The sequence below is a fragment of the Thermobia domestica genome, chromosome 1 (assembly GCF_964235325.1).
Source record: "Thermobia domestica chromosome 1, izTheDome1.hap1.1, whole genome shotgun sequence".
NCBI lineage: Eukaryota > Metazoa > Arthropoda > Insecta > Zygentoma > Lepismatidae > Thermobia > Thermobia domestica.
This window is the reverse complement of record NC_137454.1, coordinates 339641195-339667395: the sequence shown is the minus strand read 5'-3', so window position 1 is coordinate 339667395 and position 26201 is coordinate 339641195. Positions and strand designations below refer to the sequence as shown.

Below are 26201 nucleotides of genomic sequence, written 5' to 3'. Positions count from 1 at the left end.
TGTAACCTCTCTCCACATTACCTGGTTACTACCGTGTCCATGCTTTGTAATGGTAATGTGTTATATCAGCATAAGCAGTAGCAATATATTACAAAGTCATAACATGCAAACCTGAACACATGGATATGAAAACGTATACATACAGGATGTACGCTTCATATTTTACTTTCGCTTGTAAGAAAGAAGAGGGGAAGGTATATATGTACAAGGGATAGTGACACAGTGAGTGGAGAGATAAGGCCAGTCACCGTTCTGCGCTCGGCCATGAGATTAATCTTAATTTTAATTAGCTCATGATTATAATATTCAACGGAATCTGACTTAGCATACGTATCAGACGTCCCACTGTAATAATCTGAATTGTAACAAGTTAGAAGACATTACCACAAAATAAGCAAGTAAATGGTACATACCAAATAGGAGTTTTCGAAAAAAAAAATCGGCCGAAGAAATCTCACCCCCTAAGATTAAACTACCCCTCGTGCACATTTTCATGATTTATGAATGGTCATATTATAGGTTATTAATTAAATACTTATTTATAAAATATGGACAAAATCATGTAGTGCTTTTAAAAAAAAATAAAAAAGAACTTACCCTCAGGAGTAAATATCCCTTTGTGGATTTTTCATGATTAATAAAATCGTCCATATTCTAAGACTTAATGAAGCATTTACGGAATATGAACAAAATCGCATGAGTAGTTTTTCTGAAAATCATCCTGAAAGAATTCATCCCAAAATACTAACTTAGCCTAGTGGATATTCAAAACCAATGAATTATCCGTATTGTACGATTGTAAATGAAATATTTACTTATGGAAAGGGAACAAAAGTGCCTGAGTTGTATAGGTATATTAATAAATTAGCCATTCTCAAAAAGAATCGAATCTTTTTATTTTTACTCTCAAATACCCTACCCTTACTTCGAGCAAGTTCAAGAATCTTAGAGAAACTAAAATATGGCTCAGATGGTCTCCAGGCGAATGTACACTCATGTCCAAAATTGTCGCATGTCTAAAAACAGGTTGTAGTAATATAATTTGATAACTAATTTGCTCGGTATTTCTTATAATATTAGTACACGTATCCTATAATCGGCAAAGACGTGTATGTGGCAAATTTCATGTCAAAACAGCAGTAAATAAGAACAATAAAACGAAAACAAAACTTTCTTGTCCATTTAGCAACATTATGTTTTACTCATTCTCATTTTCGTATTTATAATTCTTTTCCTATGAAATCTACCACAAATATGCATTTCCCATTTATACACATAGTATCAATATTAAAAGTACCCTGCAAAATCATTATCAAATTATATTCTTACAAGAAGACAATTATAGATATGCAACAATCATTTTGGACATGAATGTACATGGTACCTCGAGACGAATGAACAAAACATCCCAAAAAATTTTTGGTATGCAGGGGCCATGAAACGTATAAAAATTCGTTTTAGAATTAGGATTTTTTTAATGACTAAACTATTCTCTATCGTCAGTCAAAAACAAAAATACATTATTTTTTATTTCTACTTCTTTTAATCCAGGTCTTGAAGAATTTTCATTGTAATACTAGATGCGAGCTCTAGCTAAGATAAATAAATGGCTTAGACTTGCAAGGAATTGAATCCAACAAAATGCGTACTTTCAAGAAGTAATCTTCTGACGTCGGTTACGTTTGCGTTAAGTATAGGAAATACCGTAGGGCACCATTATAAAGTATGACCTCACAATTACTGTTTACAATATATGTGTGAGTGTGTGTGTGTACATTTTTACAAAGAAAATTTCTCATTTTTAGGATATAATATGTAGCATTCACATAGCCAAAGTATAACCAATAAAGTTAGGTATCTGTCTAAACTGGTCATTTTGGAGAATTTCACTGCGAACCACTTTAGTCATCTGTATACAAATTTTCTGTCCGTGACCTTTAGTTTTCCTAGGAATGGCTTTGACCCATTTGAACCGAAAGTGATACACAGATCGTTGGTAGTGTATCATATTTGCTTCAAGTCAACGGCGCCGACTTTCCAAAATTTATGTGGGTGCATATGAATGGCAGGACGTGTTAGCCTATATGTTTTCAGGGGGAGTCTCGCTATTTTTTGATTGATTTCCTTTTAGTTAAAATCTTCTATGAAGACTGTCCTAAAGGGTTGTGCTGTGATAAAGTAATATATACCAGTAAGTACTATAAGGATAAGTTGGGACTGATCTAGCTCAGTCGGTAACACGATCGACTGAAATGTAAGAGAAACGGGTTCAAACCAGGGTCCCAACTTACGGACAAGTTATTGTAATGTAAGGTTAGAAAATTTAACTTCCATCTCAATGTTTTAATTGCTTATTAATTTTTTTATAATTGCAAGCGAGAAATAAATATATATATATATATATATATATATATATATATATATATATATATATATATATATATATATATATATATATTTGTTTCTATCAAAATCCTGTGGGTGCTGAAGGCTAGGAGCACCCACGTAGTCGGCGTGTATGGTCCAAGTTGTAACTTCTCGATGTGCCCTACGATATTTAGACACTTATTAGATCACATTGCAAAATTACTGCTCACAGAGCAATGGATAATAATAGTTTGATAACACACTTCGCAATTTTAGGATGACTGATGATAACTTCTCTATGTATTCAAAGATATTTAGAAAAATAGCTATCTGAGCACTTTTATAAACTTACTGCTGTCTCGTGTGTGCATAGTTATCTTTCTGATGATGTGGTAGCTGTGTTGAACTGATGCCAGGAAATTTAGATTAAAAAAAAAAAAAAGTTATTGATTTTGAAATTGGTAAGCAGAAACCTATATATCAAGTTAAAATCCAAGGTCCTATATTTTACCACACAAAGGATATTCAAAAAGAGACTGAATATCACGTATCAGAATGAGAAAGTAGTGATGAATGGAGACAATACAAGTGAAAACCACACTGAAGAATGAAATTTTAACCAGTGCCAGAACGAACTTAAAAAGAATTATTTTTTCGAAATTTGTATGAAATTTTATATTACATTTATTTGATTAAATTCAATAGATAATACACTTACATATTTGGAGTCTGCGTATTGGGATATCTATTAAATTAACTATATTGAGCTGGCATTTTTTTTTTTTTTTATCATGGTAAATATACTGAAAATGCAGATATAACCAGTGGTCACCAGTTACTATTTGGTACCAAAATGTTCACCATCCTATTAGATATTGATCAACACCAATATCATCTCTCTATGACTTACGGTTCCCGAGATATGGCTCCTTAAATCTCCTAAATCGGAACTTTTTGGGCCAATATCTCGGGAACGGTAAGAGTAATATGCGAAAATTCCATCACTTCTTTCAGGTAGCTTTCGATGCTCTATCGAATGGAGGGATCAAAATTGAAAAATTCTCAAATAACAGATACACACACAGAGAGAGAGAGAGAGAGAGAGAGAGAGAGAGAGAGAGAGAGAGAGAGAGAGAAAGAAAGAAAGAAAGAAAGAATTCAGTAACGAACTTTAAGTTCTTTGAAAATTTCCGAGATTAAGATAACCAGAATGAAAACAATTAGAACAAAGCGTTACATTTTACTAAAATAATTCATGGTAACAGTTTCACCAATTACGAGTACCTATACCCCTTGGCTTTAGACAACGAAACTGTTACACATTAGCAAAACTTTGTACTTTGCTCAGAGCAGTGGTGTAATGCTCGAATTTTTGGTAGGTATACGTTCGATCGTTTTTAAATGTATAGCGTATACGCAAGACTACTTGGCGTATACGCACCCCAATATACGCTCATTCTTTCGTAAATTTAAGGTGAGTATACGCTGGACTATAAAAATTTCAGGTGGGTATACGCCGTATACCCCCGTATATGCCCCATTACATCCCTGGCTCAGAGCTTCTTTTCATTCTACTTGAAATTCGTAAAAGCAAAGTTATCGTGAGAAAATAGTTAAAATAACAAATAGGATTTAAATTTCATTTGTACTTCCTCAATATAGTACACATTTATTGTAGGATTCCATTAGTTAGAGTTACTTATGTTGACCTAGTTCTACAATTTGATGACAATACAGTTCTAAGATTTGATCTGATAGCAAATTGTCCTACACAAATATAACATGCCAACCAACGTTTTCTTATTATGCCATTTATTTATCTTAGCTAGAGCTCACAGCTAGTATTACAATGAAAATTCTTCAAGACCTGGATTAAGAGAAGTAGAAATAAAAAATTTTTAAAAAAATGTATTTTTGTTTTTGATTGACGATAGAGAATAGTTTAGTCATGAAAAAAAAATCCTAATTCTAAAACGAATTTTTATACGTTTCATGGCCCCTGCATACCAAAAATTTTTTGGGATGTTTTGTTCATTCGTCTCGATGTACCATGTACATTCATGTCCAAAATGATTGTCGCATATCTATAATTGTCTTCTTGTAAGGATATAATTTGATAATGATTTTGCAGGGTACTTTTAATATTGATATTATGTGTATAAACGGGAAATGCATATTTGTGGTAGATTTCATAGGAAAAGAATTATAAATACGAAAATGAGAATGAGTAAAACAAAATGTTGCTAAATGGACAAGAAAGTTTTATTTTCGTTTTATTGTTCTTATTTACTGCTGTTTTGACATGAAATTTGCCACATACATGTCTTTGCCGATTATAGGGTACATGTACTAATATTATAAGAAATACCGAGCAAATTAGTTATCAAATTATTACTACAACATGTTTATAGACATGCGACAATTTTGGACATGAGTGTACATTCGCCTGGAGACCATCTGAGCCATATTTTAGTTTCTCTAAGATTCTTGAACTTTCTCGAAGTAAGGGTAGGGTATTATTATTATTATTATTATTATTATTATTATTATTATTATTATTATTATTATTATTATTATTATTATTATTATTATTATTATATAACGTTCTTGTTGATTTCTTTCCTGCTCTAGGGCTTGAGTTTGGTTTCAGTTTCTCACTTAGCTCACTAAATTAATAATAAGAATTTTAGGTATGATGAAAAAATGCATCAAAGGATTGCGGTCTTGGCCTCTAAATCAAGTTTTCGTATTTTCTTACGGAATAAACACATCATACTAAGTTAAGTGATAGTTTGGGTTTGGCTACACTATATGTAGTTCTCCGGATATAAGACCTACAAGGAAATTTTTGGTTGATATATATTGGATCTTTTGATCTAAAAATATATTTCAACCAGGGATCAAATTAAGAACTAGAAGCAGCAAAGACAATCGTGTTGGCCTGTGCCTTTTTATGAATTTACGAACATGTGTAGCTTTCACAAGAAAAGTGGGTGGCTCAGGTTGTTTTTTCTCAAGTTACAGTATAAAAATTAGAACAATAAAAAGTATTAGATGCAATTTCATCCGTACTTTATCATACCCATGAATTGCAACTTATGCTGGTGCCTACGTCAAGTTTATGTGGGACACATGAAACTATGAATTAGTTGATAAAAACTGGTACAATTCTTGTCTTTCCTCTTTACACACAACGATACTCGTAAATGTATAACGACCCATTCAAGCCTTCGAAACAAGATACTTAGGAAGAAGAAAAAAAAACTCACCATTTGAATACTCACTCTTAAACGATAGGGTCGACACCCTTAAAACTATCAAAAGCTATTTAGAACGACAATGAACAGAAGCACTTCAGCCAACTTTGACAACACTAGTTCACTTTATTTCGTTGTTTTTTACCTTCAAGTTTGTAGGTGGGAAATCAACACTTATAAAGCATTAGTAGTCTAACAGGATGCGGGACCCCTCACAGTAATGGATATCTGTATCTGTAGAGACTGTGGGCCGCTTATTGTAGCAGCAGGAAGCAATCCTGGCATTAACACCCAAGCTGAAGAGGTCGAAGAATGGTGTACATTTAAATTAGCTCTTAACCTGTTTGTAAAAGCAGGTTTTGAATTGACAAATACGCACTTAAAATCTATTCAACTGGGTACATGAGGGAGAACGCATCCATCCTATATCAATTTAAGACTACTCTGTCTGTACCTTGGAAAAAAGAATTATTTTATTAGAATCAAATTGTTTCCCTTCATTGTTTTCCTTCTTACTTTGAAATGAATAGTCATTAACGCTTTAAAAAAAATTTAAAAAAGCAAAACTGCATTAAGGGGTTGTCGCTGTAGCGCTTATCTATACGCCATTCTGTTTGCTTCGGCCATCTTTGTTCCATTAATACTAACATGAAAAACAATTTTATATAAAATATCTTTAATATAAATTGCATTTAAAAAAAATATATAAAGCACAATTTTGAGATAGTAAAATTATAATATGCACATCAAAAGTTAAAGTCTGGTCAAAAGATGGATTATCTGATACAACTCACGCATTTTCAGTAGTTTCAAGAAATAAAATATACTGTCCCACTGTGCTTTTTTTTTTTTTTTTTTTTTTTTTTTAATCAGAGGAGGCAAAGAGGTTTTCATGTTTCCTTTTGTCTGTTCGATAGAACATCCTGTATATCAAGTACGCCAGGTTCTCTACAAGCTGTCTTGAAATTCGGAATCCGAATTCTCGATTTATCCAGTCGTTTGGGGACCTTCGATTTATTTATTCTAGTTCATTATCAAGCAACAATGAACTACTTATTGAAAGAAAGAAAAATAAACAAGTCAAATACAGGAGACAAAATAGAGTAACATGAGGTATTGAAACCCATTATTTCTATATGCTAAGAATGTACATGTTTTCTTGGAGTCAATTGTACGCCCCGTCTCCAACAATATGGTGTCTAGTGGATTGGGGTGTATTACTGAGAACTAGAGGCAACTAAAAGGTAAGCGTCGGGTTCTATTATGAAGGAAACAAACTATATCATGCTGTTTATATTTAAAAAAAAGCTCGGTTCGGTACTGAATTATGATCAAAGATGCACCGCATTTTGCGATGTTATTCTATGATGTTAGCAAACTGCGATGCGACATCAATTTAGAAAATGTTGATATACAAAAATTACGCTTGTTCTGAAATGTTATGAGCTGAGTGCTTGAACCCTTCTTAATGAAATTCTCCCACTAGTAAACAGATACTCTTTCCCAGACGAAACTTCCTGAACTCGTCTTAGAAAAGTAACCATAACATGAAGGTGTTAATCCTTCCTTATTATCTTGTCTTTTCGATAAGAATAAATAAATACATAAAAAGAGAATAAAACTCAAGAAACTGATCCTGATAGGAATGTACGCTACAGAAACATCTACTGAGAACTAGATTCAACAGTGGAACTTCCGCTAACACGAGACAATCGATTTCTTAGCTGCTTCTACTTTTTACGACCCCGAGTCACGAATAACCAATCCCCTATTAAATACGGTGAAGATACATTGATCTCGCAACATGATAGCAGTCCCCCTTGGGTAAAAAACTAAAATCAAGAGGAAGAAATTGGCTCAAGAAAGATATAAGAAGGCAATTATTTTCGTAAGTTGTTCTAAACTTGATCTAAATGCGGTTTCCATATTGTTTCTTTTCACTTTTTCCTCAGTTAAGTTTAATAAATAAATACAAGCATTATTCACATCTTTTGAAAATATTTCAGTAAGTCTAATCTTTTCTCATGTTTCAGGACAACCTTTTATTTCATGGAGAAAAGGTGTGTTATGTGGCACATCAAACACAAGAATTGACTCGGATATTCATTATCGTAGCCAAGTGTGACATGTAAGTTGTGGATTTAAAATCTTGTTAACACAAAAGGAGTATTATTTAGTTTCCTCCCAAATCACTTCGTAGTGACTCTGGTTTACTTGGTAGTGATTACGGTTTGTTGTTTGTAACTGTGATAAGTATAAATACAGTGTGAACATATAGCATAAAAACTACAATCCATAAATCACGAATCAATTTGTGCTAGGTGGCCGCCAAAAAGCACGAATGTTATCTAACCGAGTTAGGGTAGAAGCGCAGCAGAGGGTGCGTTCGTAGGGAACAGGCACCGTCACGATGGTGGGATATCCATAGACTACGTAGTTCAACCTACAACTGATTACTGTAAGTCACAGTACCGACTCCGGAGCCGTCGATGGGTTTGGGGGGAGATAATAAATGTCATTCACACAAAAGTGTTAAAATTACTACTGTCTATTTCAGAGAAGTGGAGACGGTATTGAATATTCTAGTACCATAATAGCAGTAACAAGTCGAGGTCTGGATTCGTTATGGAAATTTGTCTATCATACAAATCTCCTCCCCCCCCCCCCACACACACACACACACTGTATGGGAGCTATGGTTGAGTTAAGCATGATGTATTTGAACCAGTCCTTGTGGCATCATATGTTTCCGGTGGGTTCCAACGCAATGAGCTACGTATAGAATTTAGGTTGTGTGTTGACCGATTAATAATATAACGAAAAAGAATTACAATTTTTGTTTAAATTTCTGAAAGGAGGATCCTTAATGAGCAAACAAATCAAAGATAAGGAAGGTCTATGCTTTGTTTACCTAGATATTTTGTTTAGAACCGAAAGTGTGTTTTTTGGAACCTTGCACTTAAGTTGACAGCGGAAGTAATGAAACTACTTGATTTATCCTGGGTAACTTACTTGCACTCAACTGACGGGCCACCTCAACACTAGTAGATCATAAGATTATAATTCGCATACTTCTCTTATGTGTTCACTATTTATTAAATTGTATCACAATACAATCACAGTAATAAACTGCTTGAAATATTTAACGAAATTAGACTGGTGACCAATGTTTCAAAAAGAACGTTTTACAACAGACTCACAGTACTGACTGAAATCACATCCAATTTCTTTACAATAGTAATGAAAGGTGTTCCTCTAGATGCATCGAAAAAAATTAAATGAAATTTCAAGTTTAACGTTCGACAGTTATATCCCCTGAAGGCTAAAGGAGACAGGCCGTAATTGAACGTGACTATAAAAGAATTGGTGAAATTAATGTGTGAGAGGAAATGGGGACTTACGAACATAAAAGTGTTCACCACAAACTCTCACAGTATAAAATCGAACTAGGAATCCCTAGCACCAGAGATGAGTGAGTGCATTACCACTTAACGACTGTGTCCCTTGTAGAGTAATCGAGTAGTAAAATGAATAACGTTCATATAGTATAGTTTTCTTACTTCTGGTTCGAAGATTCTGTGCCTATGCAATGTTAGCTAATTTTAAAAAGGTATCTTGTATCGGTTATATAAAAATTTAAAGGATCTTTATTTATTTCACAATCACCAGATACAACTCTGAAGCCATTTTATATTGGATATCTAACAATAAAAATGGAAAGAATTTGAGAATGTATCGGCCGGTGTCTATTTCGAAGGTATCATCCTGGCATTTGCCTGATAGGACTGAGAAAAACCCAGTCAGGATGGTCGGCAGTGGAAATCGAACCCACGACCTCTAAATTTTATGATCGTATCACGGGGAAACTACTCAACCGTTTAAAATGAATTTTTGGATATAGTTATCACGTTCCCCAAAGTGAGATTTTAAAATGTTACTTTGATCAAATGCGTATCCTAAGTGGGAGCTGGGGTAAACATTTATTCAAGAAATTGAGTATATTACCATCCTCTCACGTTAGGATGACGAAACTATATATAAACTCATTAAAAATACGCAGATACATGCCCTCGAGTTTCTAGAATTCTCGTTTTAAGGGGGGAGGAGGGGCATTTTCTGTAATTTATTTATTCAAATTGAACGCAATATTCACTATTATTTATGAACGAATCACATGAAAACAGTTGAACACTTCGAAATTAATTTTTGGATATAGTTAGTACCTACCTTGGATTGTATTTTTATCATGTTACATTGATTAATGTTTTACCCTAAGAGGGGAGAGGATAGTAAAAGAGTACACTATATCATAACCCACCAAGTTAGGAACATGACACTCCATATACCCTCAATACAAAATAAGTGGGTACCATGTATCCTAAGTTTTTGAAAGTTTGAGTTTTAACGGGAAAGGGGACGTTAATTCCTTTCGTCACACAGAAAGCGATGTTGCCGGTTGTTTGTAATCACATCACGGGAAAATGGTTGGACGGTTAAGGGGCATATCATAAGAAAGGTAGAGGTTAGTAACGTACGCAGGAATTTATTTCGGGAGGGGTCCAAACTCAATATGATCGTATTTTATATTAAAATTCCTAAAATTGCCCCTAAAATTAGGCTAAATTTACACATAATCGAAATTTCGGAAGGTGGGTCCGGACCCCCAAGACCCACCCTCTGCGTACGTCCCTGGTAGAGGTGATTCAATTTTTTTTTGAAAAGTAGAGTACCGATATAAACTGTAATTACACATCCAATTAAAATACGTATCCTAAGGGGATTCAACTATTTTCTGTAAACGTATTCTTCCCGTGCGAAAAATGGGCAATTCAGCTAGTGAAGTCTAACTTCTTTTTATTTCCCGGTAATAATAATAATTGAGTTGATTTTAGTTTAGCGTCCCGTTCAGCAGCGAGGCTATATGAGACGTGGACCTACTGATTAACGTGGAATCCGAACCACATGAGCTCCCGCCGGGAATCGAACCCGGGTCTCTCACGCCAAAGGCGCGTACGCTAACCGTTTAGCCACGAAAAAGCTCCGGTTATTATAATAATAATAATAATAATCTATTTACATTTTCATGAATTATAACTTTCGGACTGGGGAAGTTCTCGACCAACAGATATACGAATATAATAATGTAGGCTACGTAAACTCCTATTCAACTAATACACCCACATCAATATCGATTTCACATGTATTAGCACGCACCTTACTTCGCAATTAACTCTATCGTTGGCGCCAAGATAGGCTTTTCTACCTTCTACAATTATAGTTGGCGTGTACTGCCTGATCGAATGCCGTAAATAAGTGAAACTTTGCGAAGAATTCAATAAATGCAAGAGACACTGAATAATAAATATTTATTTACCAATGAAGTTGCAACATACTGGATATATACAAAATTATACACACGCAAATACAGAAAATGGCCTCTATCGATAACAATTCATCGTGGCTTCGTTTAAGAATTCCCAGCTAATAATAATAATAATAATAATAATAATAATAATAATAATAATAATAATAATAATATTATAATCAATGTAGGGATCTTGAATTTAATACATGGAGGTATCACATTTTAGGCGTATTTCAAAGTAAAAAAAAAAAACTCCTTTTCTGTGTTAAATTCTTCTAACACCACATATTATTTAAGTTATGAGCTAACTTAAGAATCCAGTACACGCTTAACCTTGGGAGCATGGAAGATTAGTGGTAGAGCGCCCACCTCTGGTGCAGTCCATGATTCGTTCTCAGTCCATTTTAGTTTATGCTGTACAACATCGTGCCCATAGGTTTTCTCGGAATTCTCCCGTTTTCATCTATATTCTTATTTCACCAATTATTTCAGAATCCAGTGGCGGATCTATCCCGGGGCAGGAGACCCTAGGCTCCCCTGTTTTATAAGTGACAAAGGTAATTTAAGACATTATTCATATATTTTTTAGAAGTTTATAGTAAACTTACGATATACATATTATAGTCTGGATTCTGGATACCCCCAGTTTTTACCTCCTAAATCCGCCACTGTCAGAATCGTTCACTTCATTAATCATTCGCTTCCTTTAGCCTACAGGCAGTGACGTAACTGGGGAGGGGAATGCGGCGTAGGATCGACACTGCGTACGATCGAAAAATTCAGCTCAAAACCTGTTTCGATCCTACGCAGTTTCGATCGTACGCAGTTTCGACCGTACGCAGTTTCGATCCTACGCAGTTGCCCTGAAATAATTTAAGTTTTAATCATGCGCTCAAAAAATATATATTTTTTTCTCTCTCTTTAATTTGTTTAACCTGTGCAGCTATAAATTAGGGTTATATTCATGGACTCCACACGATCGAAACTGCGTACGATCGAAACTGCGTACGGTCGAAACTGCGTAGCGTCGAAACTGCGTAGCGTCGAAACTGCGTAGCGTCGAAACTGCGTAGAATCCACACTGCAGGTAGGATGGACAATTTACAGGCGTATGGATTGAGAATCAATTATGATTTGTAATGATGACTATGTCAGAAGTGTAATACTAACTTTGAAACAGCTTCGACGGAATATAATGTAAAATAGTTATGTAATATGAAGAATTTAAAGTAATGAAGAATATGATGTATAATGAATATTGAAGGATAAGAATAATAATAATGTTTAACGAATATTTCGATTGTAAAGATATTATTTCTAAAGGCTATCAGAAAGTTAGAGAAACAAAAGTCAAATAAAGATTCATATGCTGTTCTGTGTGTACTTGTCTGCGTAATATGAATGAAAATTTATATGATTTTATGTACAGCTTAACGACCTAATCACCAGTTATTCATACGTATGTCAACAACGTTACAATATTGTACTTCGCTTTGGGAGTTTCTCATTTGTACGCTGAACCTCAAATCGATTTATAATTGGAACACGCACCCGTAGGAGCAGGAGCATTTCAATGTATTCCGTTACATTTCACAAAAATATTTTTAACCGTAAAAGATTCGAAATTAAACTACTATTCAAATAGAGAATAAAATTACGAAAGTTTACAACTATTACTGGAAATCAATGCTGTCATCCATTTTGAACATTTTAAAAGAACATAGTTTCTAATGTATTGAAATTTCATTTCTTATGAATAGTTTGAAACGTTGTAAATAGTTGTAAAGAACCTGCAGAAAATTCGTCAAAATCCTCCTACAATGGGGAAGCCGTGTTAGACATGGAGTTAGTGGATGCAGATGGTGGCATTGGAAAAGTCCGGGTCTCCCGAGCACAGTGGTGATATCAGAAACCGGGCCCCAGCCATGAGGCTCCAGAAAAATGGGGTCCCGAAGTTTTGGGCGCGGGTTCTTTCTATACGCCTATTAAACATGGAATTGTATGTGGGTGGGTGGTGAAGTTTTTAAATGTTCGGGTCGTCTGAGCACAGTGTTAACGTCAGAAATTGGGCCCTTGTCTCAAAGGTCCAAAAATGGTGTCCCGAAATTTTGAGCTTGGCTTCATTATATTTTTCTTTTAAGCATGGAGTTATTGGATACATATTGTGGTGTTGGAAAGCTCCGGGACCTGAGACTCCAGAAATGAGATCCCAAAAGTTTGGGTTCAGGTCTCTTTTATTTGCCTATTTAACATGGTGTTGTACTATAGTGTTAGCGTTTGAAAGGTCGGGGTCGATTAACGAAAGCGGTAATGTCAGAAATTGGGCCCTGGCCTCGAAGCTCCAGAAAATGTGGTTCCGAAATGTTGGGCTTGAGTCCACTCTATTTCTCGTTTCAGCATGGAGTTGTTGCATACAGATGGTGACGTTGGAAAGATCCGATTCCCCTCAGCACAGTGGTGGTCAGGAACCGGGCCCCCAACATGGGGCCCCAGAAATGGAGTCCCAATGTTTTGGGCATGAGCCCCTTCTATACGCCTATTAAACATGAATTGTTGTACGAAGGTGAAAAACTTGTATCTTCGTTAAAAAAAAAAAAAAAAAAACTTGTATCTTCCTTATAATTATTAGATAATAATCTCAGCTCCTAAACACGTATAAAAGATACCGAAGTTATATTTCAGCAAAAAACAATTACCATAAAACATCTCTTTGCATGTGTAATGACTGAAATGTATTATACTTTGCTTCCCTCCCAAATAAATAAATAAATAAATAAACGACTACAGTCGATAAGCGTAAATCTGGCAGAACCTATTTTCCGAAATCTAAAACAAACCACGCAGATTGTTTATTGCTTGTTCGAGATGGTCCACATTACATTTTCGGTCGCGATTGTCCACATCACATTTTCGGTTTTTCATTGTATGTAATTAACTATACCATAACAGAAATTCCCGCTACGAACAAATTACACGTTAGGTATACGCCTATGTGTCTCGTCTCGAGGACTTCCGGGCCGCAGTGGCTTAGTGGCAGAGGGTTCACACATGCTGTGGGGCCCTGGTTCTATACCAACTTGCGCAAAGTGGGGTTTGTGGTGAACAAACACCGTGTGTGAGGGTTTTCTCGGAGTTTCCCTTTCCCACAACTCTTTCATTTCACCATTCCATTTATTCTCATCATCTGCGTCTCCTTTAGTCTACCCAGGGTGACAGTCGGACATAAAACTTAAAGATTGCATTTTCATTTTCACATTTGGAGACCCTGTATCTGTGTTCCTTGAGTGCCCCAAATGCTAAATAATAATGGGTTGGAAGGCCCATGAAGTTTAGTACCTGGTACACTCATTATCTCAACTTGCCCAAAAAGTTAAGGGCTCACGTTAAGTTAACGCCCCAAAACTTTGATTTTCACACCTTATTAACTATATTGGCCCAAAAGATGAAATTTGTTAGCCCATCGATCTTTATCTCGACTAGCCCAGAAAGTTGGGAGGCTCTGGTGAAGTTAGCCCCCAAATTTTCGGCGCCTATATCACATTAACTATGGGAGAACGAAAGCTGAAATTTGGTAGCCTATCCAGCCCGTAGACAGTACTATGTAGGCCATTCATTCTCTGGACCAGCCCAGAAACTTTGGGGGGGGGGGGGGTTCACGTTAAATTAGAGCCCGAAATCTTTGGCGCGCATATCTCATTAACCCTTTCAGGACAAAATCGATTTTGGGGTTTTTGGTAGACTTTCAGTTAATGATTTATTGCCCAAACACTGTTATCCCGATTGATATCGTTTACGTCTTGTATTTTAGAAGAGGGACATGGCTATTTTTTGGTGTAAGTTAGATTGCAGTGTTGCTAACGGGAGGAATTATTGAAAAAATGTAGGAGTGAAATTAAAAAAAAAATCCCTAGCCGAATTTCATGATTTTTTCTAGCTGGGAACACCGAAGCCACAGGGGTTCAAGTCACCTAAAAAGAATTTTCTGGTATGTTGACAAGGTACAGTAAAAACCTGAAGTCACTGGCTGCCATACAAAGAGAGAAAGAAAAAAACTCTCTCATAATACACATCAAATTTTGGCACTTCTTACGCGTCAGAAGCAAAAATCAGCATACATGGTGGTTCACCGTCTTCCCTAATTATCCAATCGTGCTCCTCTATGGTGCGTTTTGTAGGCCAAGAATGATTCCAGACAGTTGTACGTTGGTTTGAATATAGCCAAGGACACTGAAATAATAGGGGGGAAAGGATAAACTTCCCAAATTTTTTACAAACAATTACAATTAACATTTTCTGTAGCTGGCAACATTGCTACCACTCAGAAGCAAACAATTTTAAAGTAATCTTTGGCCCACCAATAATATATTCAGCTAGTATCATGATGATATCTCTCAAATTAAGCATGTAATTTTAAAAAGTATATCATTTTTCCTAGAAAGTCACTATTATACTGTAAGACCGGAATTGTAGTGTCCCCAATTATCCAAGTGAAACTTTTTATAGTGCGTTGTGTAAGTCAAGGATGAGGCTTCCAGAATCTGGTATGTTCGTTCCAATGTAGCCAATAGAAGAGAAGAAAATAAGAGGCAAATTTTAGAAGGGAAAAAAGGAAATTTTTACCAAAAAAAGTCTGGAAATAAATAATTCTATGGCTGGAAATACTGCTAAGAGACAGATGCAACTATCTTCAAATAAACCTTAGCCCACCACTAATATATCCTGAAAGTATCATGTCGATATTGAATAAACGAAGCTAGTAATTAAAAATTAATAGATTATGGTAAATATAAAAGTGAGAAAAATCAAGGATTAGAACCTTAATACGAAAATGAAATGAAATGAAATCTTTTAGTTTCACGTCCTACGGTTATGCCGGTTAGGCTAAAGTAGACGCTGATGATGAGAAATGAATGAAATGGTGGAATGAAAAAAGTGGAAGGAAACGGGAGAACCCCGATAAAACCCACACACACGATGTTTAGAACCTAAATACGAATTTATGGTGCGCCTCCTAATTACGCAATTGCAACGATCTGTGCCCAAGTTTCTTCAGTAAGGACCGATGTTTGACTGACGTAGTTCACTTGCGCTCGGACGTATAGGTACGGAATTATAAACATAAACTTCGAAAATTGACAAATCTGATTTTTTTAAAAAAAGAACAAAACGCGTGTTTAAAACATGAAAAAAGTGTTTAAAATGTTTTAAAGATGTTTTAAAAAACACAAAAAAGTACATGTTTTAAACATTTTGAACAGTTTAAAATATTATTTTAAACATATTTCAAAATCGTGTAATCACGTATTTATTAAGACTTTTTGCTCTTTCAACCGATCTTTTCATTTATTTTATTCTCTTTAAGACTACACAGTGTTGGGTACAGAACATTTCCGTATAGATTAGTAATTTTCAACTTATTTTATATAACGACCCCTTTTATTACACCCTCTTGCCAGTGACTCTCATACAGTAAGTATTTTCTTGGATATAGTAAGCTTTTAAGGTAGATTTTAAAATTTACCAACTATAGAGGTTTCACACAATCTATCAATATACATGGCAAAACAAAAGTCCTCACCATCCTTGTGCGTTGACAACGGGTTGAGGGAGAATGATGAATCTTGGAAGTGGTCTGACACATCAGATGGTGCTATCAAGCATCATGGCGAACATCTGTGCTTAGTATTCGAAATTTCAAATGCAAATGGTGTCATGTTACATGAGGGCTAGAATTTTACCAGAAATGCTGTTGTGCGGTTATTTTAACCATAAAGAAAATCATTTCGAGTTACCGCTTCTAAAAGTTTTGTAGTTATGCCTTTAGGGGCTAAGCTAGCGTTTCGTGGAGGCGGGTGAGATTTTTGTTGCAAAATTTGATTACTATTTCATAACACTGGTGCTAATAAAATTATTTTATAATAATAGGGCTACGTTTACGAAAAGTAATGTTTGAAGCACACTTCATATTGTGCTAACTTTATATTTTCTGCAAGTCTATGTAATTGGTTGTTTTTTGAGTCAAAAATTTATTGACGAAAGGTAATATTTGGGGCGTTCAGAGCACAATAGATCCAAATCCGTTTTCAATAAACTTCAGTTTTCCTCAGCAAATGAATTCTATTTCAAAAAATAATACTTCGCAGTCAAGAATCCAAAACAAATGTAACTAAAACCATGCGAAAAGGCGTGGGATAGTTTCATATGACAGCCGCTAGTAAGGGCGTCAGTGGAACAGGAGGGCAACCACCCTCATCCGCACCCTGCATTTCAGATTTTGGGGACGGTAAGACAGTTTTAGAAATTTTTTGATAAGCAAAGTCCAACAGAATAAGCCTGAGGTAATTACACCGAATAAATACGAAGAACATACAGATGATTAAAACTGGGAAGTTGCTTAGGTCCAATTTCCTGAATTTTAAGCAGGCCCGAAACTCGAAAGTAGAGCCACCTTTGAAATCCTAGGGTAAAAAAAATATACAAGAAAGCAATATAGGCCTATAGCTCCTTACGGCCAATGATCAAAATCCGTATTTATTCGGTGCAAGGACTTCAATTTTTAAATATTGGACTTTGCTAAGCAAAATGTTTCTAAATCTGCATTACTGCCTCAAAAATCTGAAATTCAGGGTAGAAGACGGATGATTTCTAAACGAACGCCCCTATCTAGCGGCAATCATACAAAATTCTAGATTCCTTTTTTTTCAGGTAGTTCTTCTTTCTTTCATCTCGGATTCGTGGTTGTGAAAATATGACATTTTACGTCGATGTATTCTTTTGGACACATTCTGCATTTATGTAACGTAATTATGCATCATTGACTATGACATTCGGAGCTTTACTTGTTAATCATTCCAACGCTGCAACATACACAATACAAGTATAATGTTAATATCTTAAATGTATGAGCAAGGAGGGGGAAGGGAAAATTAGCCCTCCTCCCCATTCCGTCAACGCCCTTGTCTAGCGGTTGTCCTATGAAACTCTGGTCCACACGCTTTCCCGTGTTTTTTGTTTCATTTATTTCATACCCTATGCTACGAAGATATTACGTTTGCTGAGCAAAAGTGAACCTTTCTGAAAATGAACTTGGATCCCTTGTGCTCTAAATGTTGAGTTGAAGCCAAATTTATCCTGCAACCCAAGTTTGTTCGAAACATATAAAATTAGTTTGTTTAGTTTGATTGATTACATCTTGCATCAGTAGCAAGGCTATATTAGACAGGGCTTTTTGTTTAAAGTGGGATCTGACCCACTAATTTTGAAATTTTACGTGGGATCGCAGTCAAAATCTATACAGCAAATTCCGACGCCTCGTGTCTCTATCCTCAAAAATTAATGTTAAAAGACTGAATATTGCACCCTGTAGCGTGGTACATACATACAAACAAACAAATTGAGATCAAATTGTCCCAGACCGTGACGTTCAGCACTAGCGTTATAATAAGTATCACACTTGGTTAGTTACACGATCGACTGCCATACCTTGCGTTTCTCACCTGGTCTCTTCATACAAGCTATGCCAAGTTGTAAAGTTTCAAAGAAAATTTAGAACTGTGGTGGGGAAGAGGTACGAAATAAAATTTTCATAATATAATGAAAAAGATATTGTTGATACAAAATTAGTTGTTACCTGAAGTTTCCAGTTGCATCTCAGCCACACCACTGACGTTAGATTCATCAGAAGCAATTTTCGGATCAACATTTTTACCATTTGTTTGGGTTTCCATTTTTACCAAGCATTGCATTTTTCATAATGATTTTCGTTCTTGGAACTAAACCACTCATTTCTTTCTTACACGTTTTGTGACAAACTCGTTTGATCGTTTACTTACCTGATTGAGTTTGAGTTACTCTAATAAATTTGTATCAAATCATGTCCTTTTCTTCACGCATAATCCATGTTAAACGATTCCATGTTGTACGGAGACAGAACTAACATGTACTGTACAAACGAATGCTTGCGATATTTTATTTTCAGAACCTCAACGTCGCAATGAATACAACACAACAGTTTGTTTCCGTGATAATTATTTTATTTATTTTTTAATATCAGTTCTATAAGTAGTCCAACCTTCGACTACGACACTTTCTCGCAAGTTAACTGAGAAGAATTTAAACAATACAATATACGTTAAAAATAAGGGGGAAAAGAGACCAAATAAATTGTAGATCACCACATTGACCTGCTGTAGCCACGAGAAATCAAACCATTCACATGGGAAGAAAATAGTCTTCTGATTGGGGAGCACTTTTGGACAGTTCTCTTGCTCTGGAAGATTTCTTTTTTTTTTTACGAACATAAAATAAAATGCAAATAAACATATGTTTAAGACAAGTCTTCAAAATAAACGTGTTTAAAACAAAATGTTTAAAACATAAACAAAATTTGTTTTAAACAAAATCAATTGTTTAAAAAAAGTTTTAATCATTTGTTTTAAATATTTTGTTTTAAACAAAACAACCCTGGAAGTTAGTAAATTTGGGACGAAGCCCAAACTAGCAAAAACTTGAACTAATTACATGAACCTTCGATTGTGCCACCTGCAAAGTCTATAAAAGAAGTGACAATTCACAGCAACTAGGTAACTAAGAAAATGTTAAGCTAAGTCAATTGAACTTAACGGCAATCTTCTGAACAAGGAATTTGTCAACTTGATCAGAAGTAGTGGCTTTTGGGGGGAGGCTTCTCCTTTCTCCCTGCTGAGACAAGACTTAGCTTTTTTGGTCCTCCTGAATAAGTCATAGTCCCCCAAGAAAAACTTCCTGGGTACACCCCTGTATGATTATTTAATTATATTTGTCACTATTTTATTTCTCAGTTTCGTATCTATGCACTTTCGATCGTACGCAGTTTCGACCGTACGCAGTTTCGACGCTACGCAGTTTCGACCGTACGCAGTTTCGACCGTACGCAGTTTCGACGCTACGCAGTTTCGGTCGTATACAGTTTTGATCCTACTCCGATTTTTTCCTATATAACTTTAAAAAAAATACTATTACTTAATATTCTGTGATTATAAAATAATTGTTTTTTTATTGTTCGATCATAAGACCTTATCTGTTTTCGATCCTACGCCGGTTTTAGTTTCGATCGTACGCAGTTTCGATCGTACGCAGTTTCGGTCGTACGCAGTTTCGATCGTACGCAGTTTCGATGCTACGCAGTTTCGATCCTACGCATGTAACCCACTGGGGAGTGGCAAACGGGACTTGTGCCCCGGGCGCTGGATTATGAGGGCGCAAAATTGGGCAAATATTTGGGAGACTTTTGGTTTGGTTGGTCAGGGGAGGTACGCTAACGCGAGTTCTTGCCCCGGGCGACAACTGGAGTGTTTACGTCGTTTCCTCCAGAGCATAATAATGGGACGTAAATCTAGAAATTTCATTTAATTTTCCTTTCACTTAACCCACTCATCGTCCACTTCGTACCCATACCAAATCTAGAGGAGTTAACTGCTGTATCGCCGGACCAGTTTTAGGGAATTTGCCGGGTGAATTGGAGAATTTATTTAAGTTTGTGAGGAAGAATGAATGAGAGTCAGGTAAGGGGTAAAGTGGTTGTATTTGCTGATTGTTTTTAATGTTGTAAGCAGCACTCTATGTGGAGACAGATGGACTATTTCGCGGAGAGGTACACTTGTTTTATTATACAGATCCATAGACCGTAAAATGCACAGAAAAATTTGGGCAAGTGTTTAATTTGCCCATTTCATGTCGAGAACAGAACCCAACGAACCGCTGCGGGGCTTCTAACCCGTTCCTACTACTACTACTACTACTTATACTATGGATCCGTATAGTAAAACTACACGCCTAGTAACGTAATCTAACGTAACTTATTGTAATCCAACCAAATATAACAGAATGCAGTACATGTTGGTACTTTTTTTCGGTTTTCAAATTGGTCCGGCGATACAGCAGTAATGCCAAGTTTAGCATTACTAGAGATTTTATGTAGGAAGTCACGCTTGAAAACCATTTTCACCCTTCGGAAATTTTAGTGAAATTTAGGCCGATTTTGAGATGAATGCTTGCCGGATCACATCACTTTAGCCAATAAAAGAAGAAAAAACGAAAACGAAATGAAATTTTCAGTTTTACGTCCCACGATTATGTTCTTCAAACTAAGGGAGACGGATGATTAAGGCAAGTGGATTATGGAACAATTGGTGAAATGGGAATGTAAAAGGAAACGGGAGTACCCCGAGAAAAGCTATGGACACGATGTTGTCTACCACAAACTTACTTGAATGAGGATCGAACCTGGGACCTCACGCATTAGAGGAAAGCGCTCTACCGCTTCTCACCGTGTCCTCCCCCCCCCCCCAATACAGGTAAGAATTTTATTATTTAAATCATCCTGTTTCAAATAAAAGATCAAGAACATGAAAAATACACAGTGAAATTATGGCGGAAAGGATTATGTTTGGCATTAGTACGGGAGTTATTGCTATCACTTCAGTTCATTGTTCGTAAAACTAACTGGCTCAGAGGAAAAAGGGAAAGGGGGGATTCCCTTAATCTTCCTGACTTGATTACAGGTCATACATACATCGTAATTGCATTTACATCCTGGGTAAATGGGGGAAAAACCCGAGAAGACTCAAGGGCATGATGGTGTCCTACATGCTACTACAAACTTACAAAATCTGGGATTGAACCATGCATCACTTGCACCAGAACTGAATGTTCTACTACTGAGCCACCGTGCTTCCCATCTAATGCTTGTTAAACAATATTATTTACCGAAAGCTAGTTTGATTTACTAATATTCAGCTGTAGCTTGAAAGCCAATGAAAGAATCATATGCACCAAAACTGCATACGAATCAGAACTTTTAAAACCAGTTATTTATTTATTTATTTATTTAATATTTCTAGTAGCACTTCGTGGACATGGCACACAGACACACACACACACACACTGATGCAAGCAAATTAGTGCAACGAAGGAAACTAGGGAACTCCGAGAAACCTCTCCATAACAATGTTGTCCGCTACAAACTCGCCCAATTAGGAACCGAAAAATAATTTTTGTACTAGATGTGAGCATTCCACACTCTTTATCTGCACTTACGTACTGTAGGTAATCGCAAAACGGATGCATTTATTTGCATCCTACTTCAGTAACACTGGTATTTAACTGATGAGAACGTCAATATACCGTTACATTAAAACAGAACACTACAGAAATTTTTGTACATTACCTAGAACTGATAATATTGTGTAATATTTGCAACTAAAACACACAGACATTCTTCACAAACATTATAGCTATTTAGCACTCTTTTGCTTCAGTATACACCGTTTCTAATGACTAACCTGGACATAATTCCAGAGCGATGGTTTTGCTTTTCGTTACACCATGATGCTTGCACAAGACCACGAGTAGCACTGGTGACCCACCAAACAGCGTTGGAGATGGTGACCTCCACGCAAAACAGAACTCCAACAGCACTTCAGGAAGACTTAAAAAGAACTGCCCGTTATGTGCAGACGGGTCAACCACCTCCTTCTCTCACCAGGTGGGAGAACCACAACAAATCCACGCGGATCTCTTTCTCGCGTGTAACTACAACACAGCACACGCTGACTTGTGGAAGAGACAGTTAAAACCACTAGCAGATGTATGTAGTTTAAGGGCGTCTTACCATAAAGGAAAATTTAAAATGCACTCCCACCATAATAACGGCACCAGCATATGGACCTCAATTAGAACGAGATTATAAAGCATCTAATTTCATACTAATTTCCCGCTGGCTTCAATGTTTCAAGCGCTACTAAAATGTAAAAGAGCTCACTGACTTTCCATACAACAGAGATTCGCTAAGTTATTCGTGTTTGGACAATTTACTTATCTTCCAAAAATAATCGTACCACATAGATTGGGTAAAAAGAAGTGGTAACACTGCTCTGAAGTTAGGGAGCTGTGTCTCAGTATTATAAGATTTTCGTAACTGATAAAGGGAATGTGAGGTGATGAAGTGTGGCGAGTGGTTATATTCAGTCAAAAGCAGCAATGCCGTAAAATAAAGGAACAAAGTGGAAGAGCCTTGACACTATGTTTCGGTTCGGAAAGGCGAACCACTTGCGTGGATCAAGATTGAAATGGCACGTGGAGGCAGCATGGTAGAAATCTTATTTCTACCATGGGAGGCAGTGCACAAAAATGTTTTCAGGGACTTCGTGATTACCTTTTCACCAAAATCAAGGAACTGCAGGAGGGCATCGACAAAGAATGATGCGCTGACGGTCTACATCTTCCATATGTGCAGCAGGTGACAAGAGATGGGAGGTGATTATATTGAAAGAACGTTAATAGATATTCTGCGCGTGAAGCCAGGTACATATTTGCCATTACTTTGTATCAGATCCTTGTAGTTAGAAGGTAATAGAATTGATTACTTGAAGTACTAGTGTGTCTCTTGACTACCGAGGCTATATAAGATATGAATCTGCAGTTTAACATGGAATTCAAGCATGTACTCCGACATTAGGCATCAAACCTGAGTTTAAGAAACGAAAAATGAAAACCTGCCATTTGGTAGCCCTCTCCGCTGGTTTAAGAAGCTAGTGCACGCGTCTTTGGAGAACGAGGTCCTAGGTTCGATTCCCAATACGAGAACACTGAACGCACTACGGTAGTTTGGATTTCACTTTAAATTATAGGTCCATGCAGTGAAATAACTAAGCGGAGGGCAAACGCGGCTTGTGCTATGGGCAACGGATTGGGGGGCACCAAACTGGGCAAATATTTATTTTTATTATAAAGCAAGGAAAGGAGTTTTTACAAACTAAAGATCTCAAAAACTTAATAGGACAACAACGACTCACCAACCTTAGGATCATATACATAGAGCATAATTTAGCTTCAGAACTATCTTTTGAGGACATTGTAAAAACATCTGCAGCCAGAAGAGCCCACAAAGCTAAATTTTACTTCCAGCTTTTTGTGTTTTCATTCATTAAACAACTTCACTGTTTGTCATAATTAAATATTCTATTCTAAAGTAACAGACTGTTGATTCATCCTACACATATGCACATCCGAAATATGTGCAAAAAGACACTGTGATTTGCAATTATTGTGATAAGACTATGTCAATCATGCTACTCTTAGATTATTTAGAAACCAAATACTAATTAGTTTGGTGTTTTATCTTGTACTAAAAATTATGTACTGAAATTCTGAAATCAAGTTTTACCACGAAGAAAAAAAAATTGAAGAATTACAGTATGACACCAATATCAGGTATTGACGGAGAGCATTTTTGTTTGGTTGGTTACGGGGGGGGAGGGCGCTAAGGCGAGTTCTTGTCCCGGGTGATAACTAGCCTAGTTGTCGCTGGGTCCAAGTCTCATATAGCTTAAGTGCTGAAAAGGGAGATTAAACTTCCATACACAAACAAACCCAACCATCTGGCAACAAGAAAGTAGTAAAAATATATTACAGTAGAACAGAAAACTATCGTACAAATGTCCAGTTTTCACTTTGTACACTTTACATCGCTGTCACGTTACTTGAAGTCTTATTCGCGTATAGCTATTACTTTTACCATACATGCTTCTGCAGAAGAACGAACCCGGGATTGCTTGCACAGCAAACAAGCATGTAAATGTCTCATGAACTAGCGAAGTCTCTCAATAGAGTAATGACTAACATTTTATTATTTAGAAATAGACTCTTAACTTCTAATTACAGAATCATTCCACCTAGAAATTATTTACTACTGAAATTAGTAGAACATCCCTCCTATGAATGCTTCATAAATTGAACCCTGATGAATTTTGAATGAGGAAAAAAAAGGATATATTCTAACGTCTTTTCGGAAATTGCTATAAAACACATTCGATTCTGGTTTGTCTATTTTACATGCCTAAAATTACACTCTAAGCTATTCCCCTTGCCATTACGGTCCACAAACAGGTATGGCAGACCATATTACATATTTCCCTATATTGGGAGTGTCATTAGATTTCAGTCTTTTTTCTTTTTAACCTAAATTCTCCAACTCTTAATTGAAACTTGTTTGAAACTGACTCGTGATGTTCAACACAAAATTCTCTACACTTACAAGTAAAGGAATTCGAAACCATGTCAACCAAAGGCACGCGAGAAAAACATTCAGCTAGGCAGGTTCATTTTTTTTTTAACATATATAATTTTGATATCCCAGACAAGAGCTATGGTTTTGCGAGAGAGAGAGAGAGAGAGGGTGGGAGGGAGGGGAGAGAAGGTGGTTTCCGAAAAACAAGACGGCTGGTAAGGAATAAGTACGAGGGAGCAGAGACAACTAAAGAGTAGTGTCGGTATGGTGAAAGTTATCCTTGTCGAATTTGGTCTGCATCAGAGATCAACTCTCAGCCCAGGTTTGTTCAATTTGGTAACGGATATGTTGGCGAGGGAAGTAAAAAGCAAAGCATCATGGAGTATGCTGTTTGCGGGTGGTGTTAACCCTTTGGGGATCTTATCGTACATTTTGTACGATACGCATTTTTCATCGTACATTGCGTTATTTCTCTTCTATTTGAGCTTTTTCGTCCGTTTTTTTTTTTCAAGTCCAGATACATTGTAGAAGACAATACGTATGGTTTCAGACCGTCCTGCGTCCAGACATAGGAGGTGATGACGTCATAATTTTGAAATAGAAATTTTCCCTTATGAACCCTATGTTCATTATTTTTTGGCGGGCTTCTTTTTTCACGTAGAAGATTTAAATTTTGCACAAACATTCAGTCCACCGAGTAGTATTTACCAGATTTTTTGTTCCGATGTCAGTGCTAAAACACGGGGGGAACCAGAGGGGCAAAGGGTTGAAAAAAGGAATATTTTTACCCAAAAAATCCCGTTTTTCAGAATTTTCCCGCCTCGCATACATGATGGGGACACATGAGTTATACCGTCTGAAAGGCAGTTCCATTCTGAAGAGAATGACGGTCGAATCATTATCCTAGGGTAATTAGGGAAGTCTCAGGGATTTTTTGAAAAATATACTTCTATATAGGAAAAATGGGGCATTGTCGGTATATATATTTTTTGGCGGGCTTATTTTTGAACGTAGAAGATTGAAATTTTGCACAAAGATACAAGTGGCGAAGATGAGAATGTCAAGATTGATATGCAATATGACGAAGAAAGTAGAATAAGGAATAATTACATAAGAGGCGCTGTTAAAGTGGAACCATTGAGTAACACGTTTCAAGGATGAAGCC

General features: G+C 36.3%; 1 protein-coding gene across 2 annotated transcripts in view; it reads right to left on the bottom strand.

Annotated features, from left to right (window-relative positions):
- bdg (sodium-dependent transporter bedraggled) overlaps window positions 1-26201 on the bottom strand; it is a 409562-nt gene that overhangs the window by 114576 nt on the left and 268785 nt on the right. Inside the window, exon 1 of one of the 2 annotated variants that reach the window (XM_081729634.1) lies at window positions 22311-22581. The exons of the other annotated variant lie outside the window; for it this stretch is intronic. Within the exon in view, the coding sequence (XP_081585760.1) occupies window positions 22311-22318 (8 nt within the window). The 5' untranslated portion in view covers window positions 22319-22581. Of the gene's footprint in view, window positions 1-22310; window positions 22582-26201 lie in introns of those variants that run through there. 2 annotated transcript variants of the gene reach the window in all.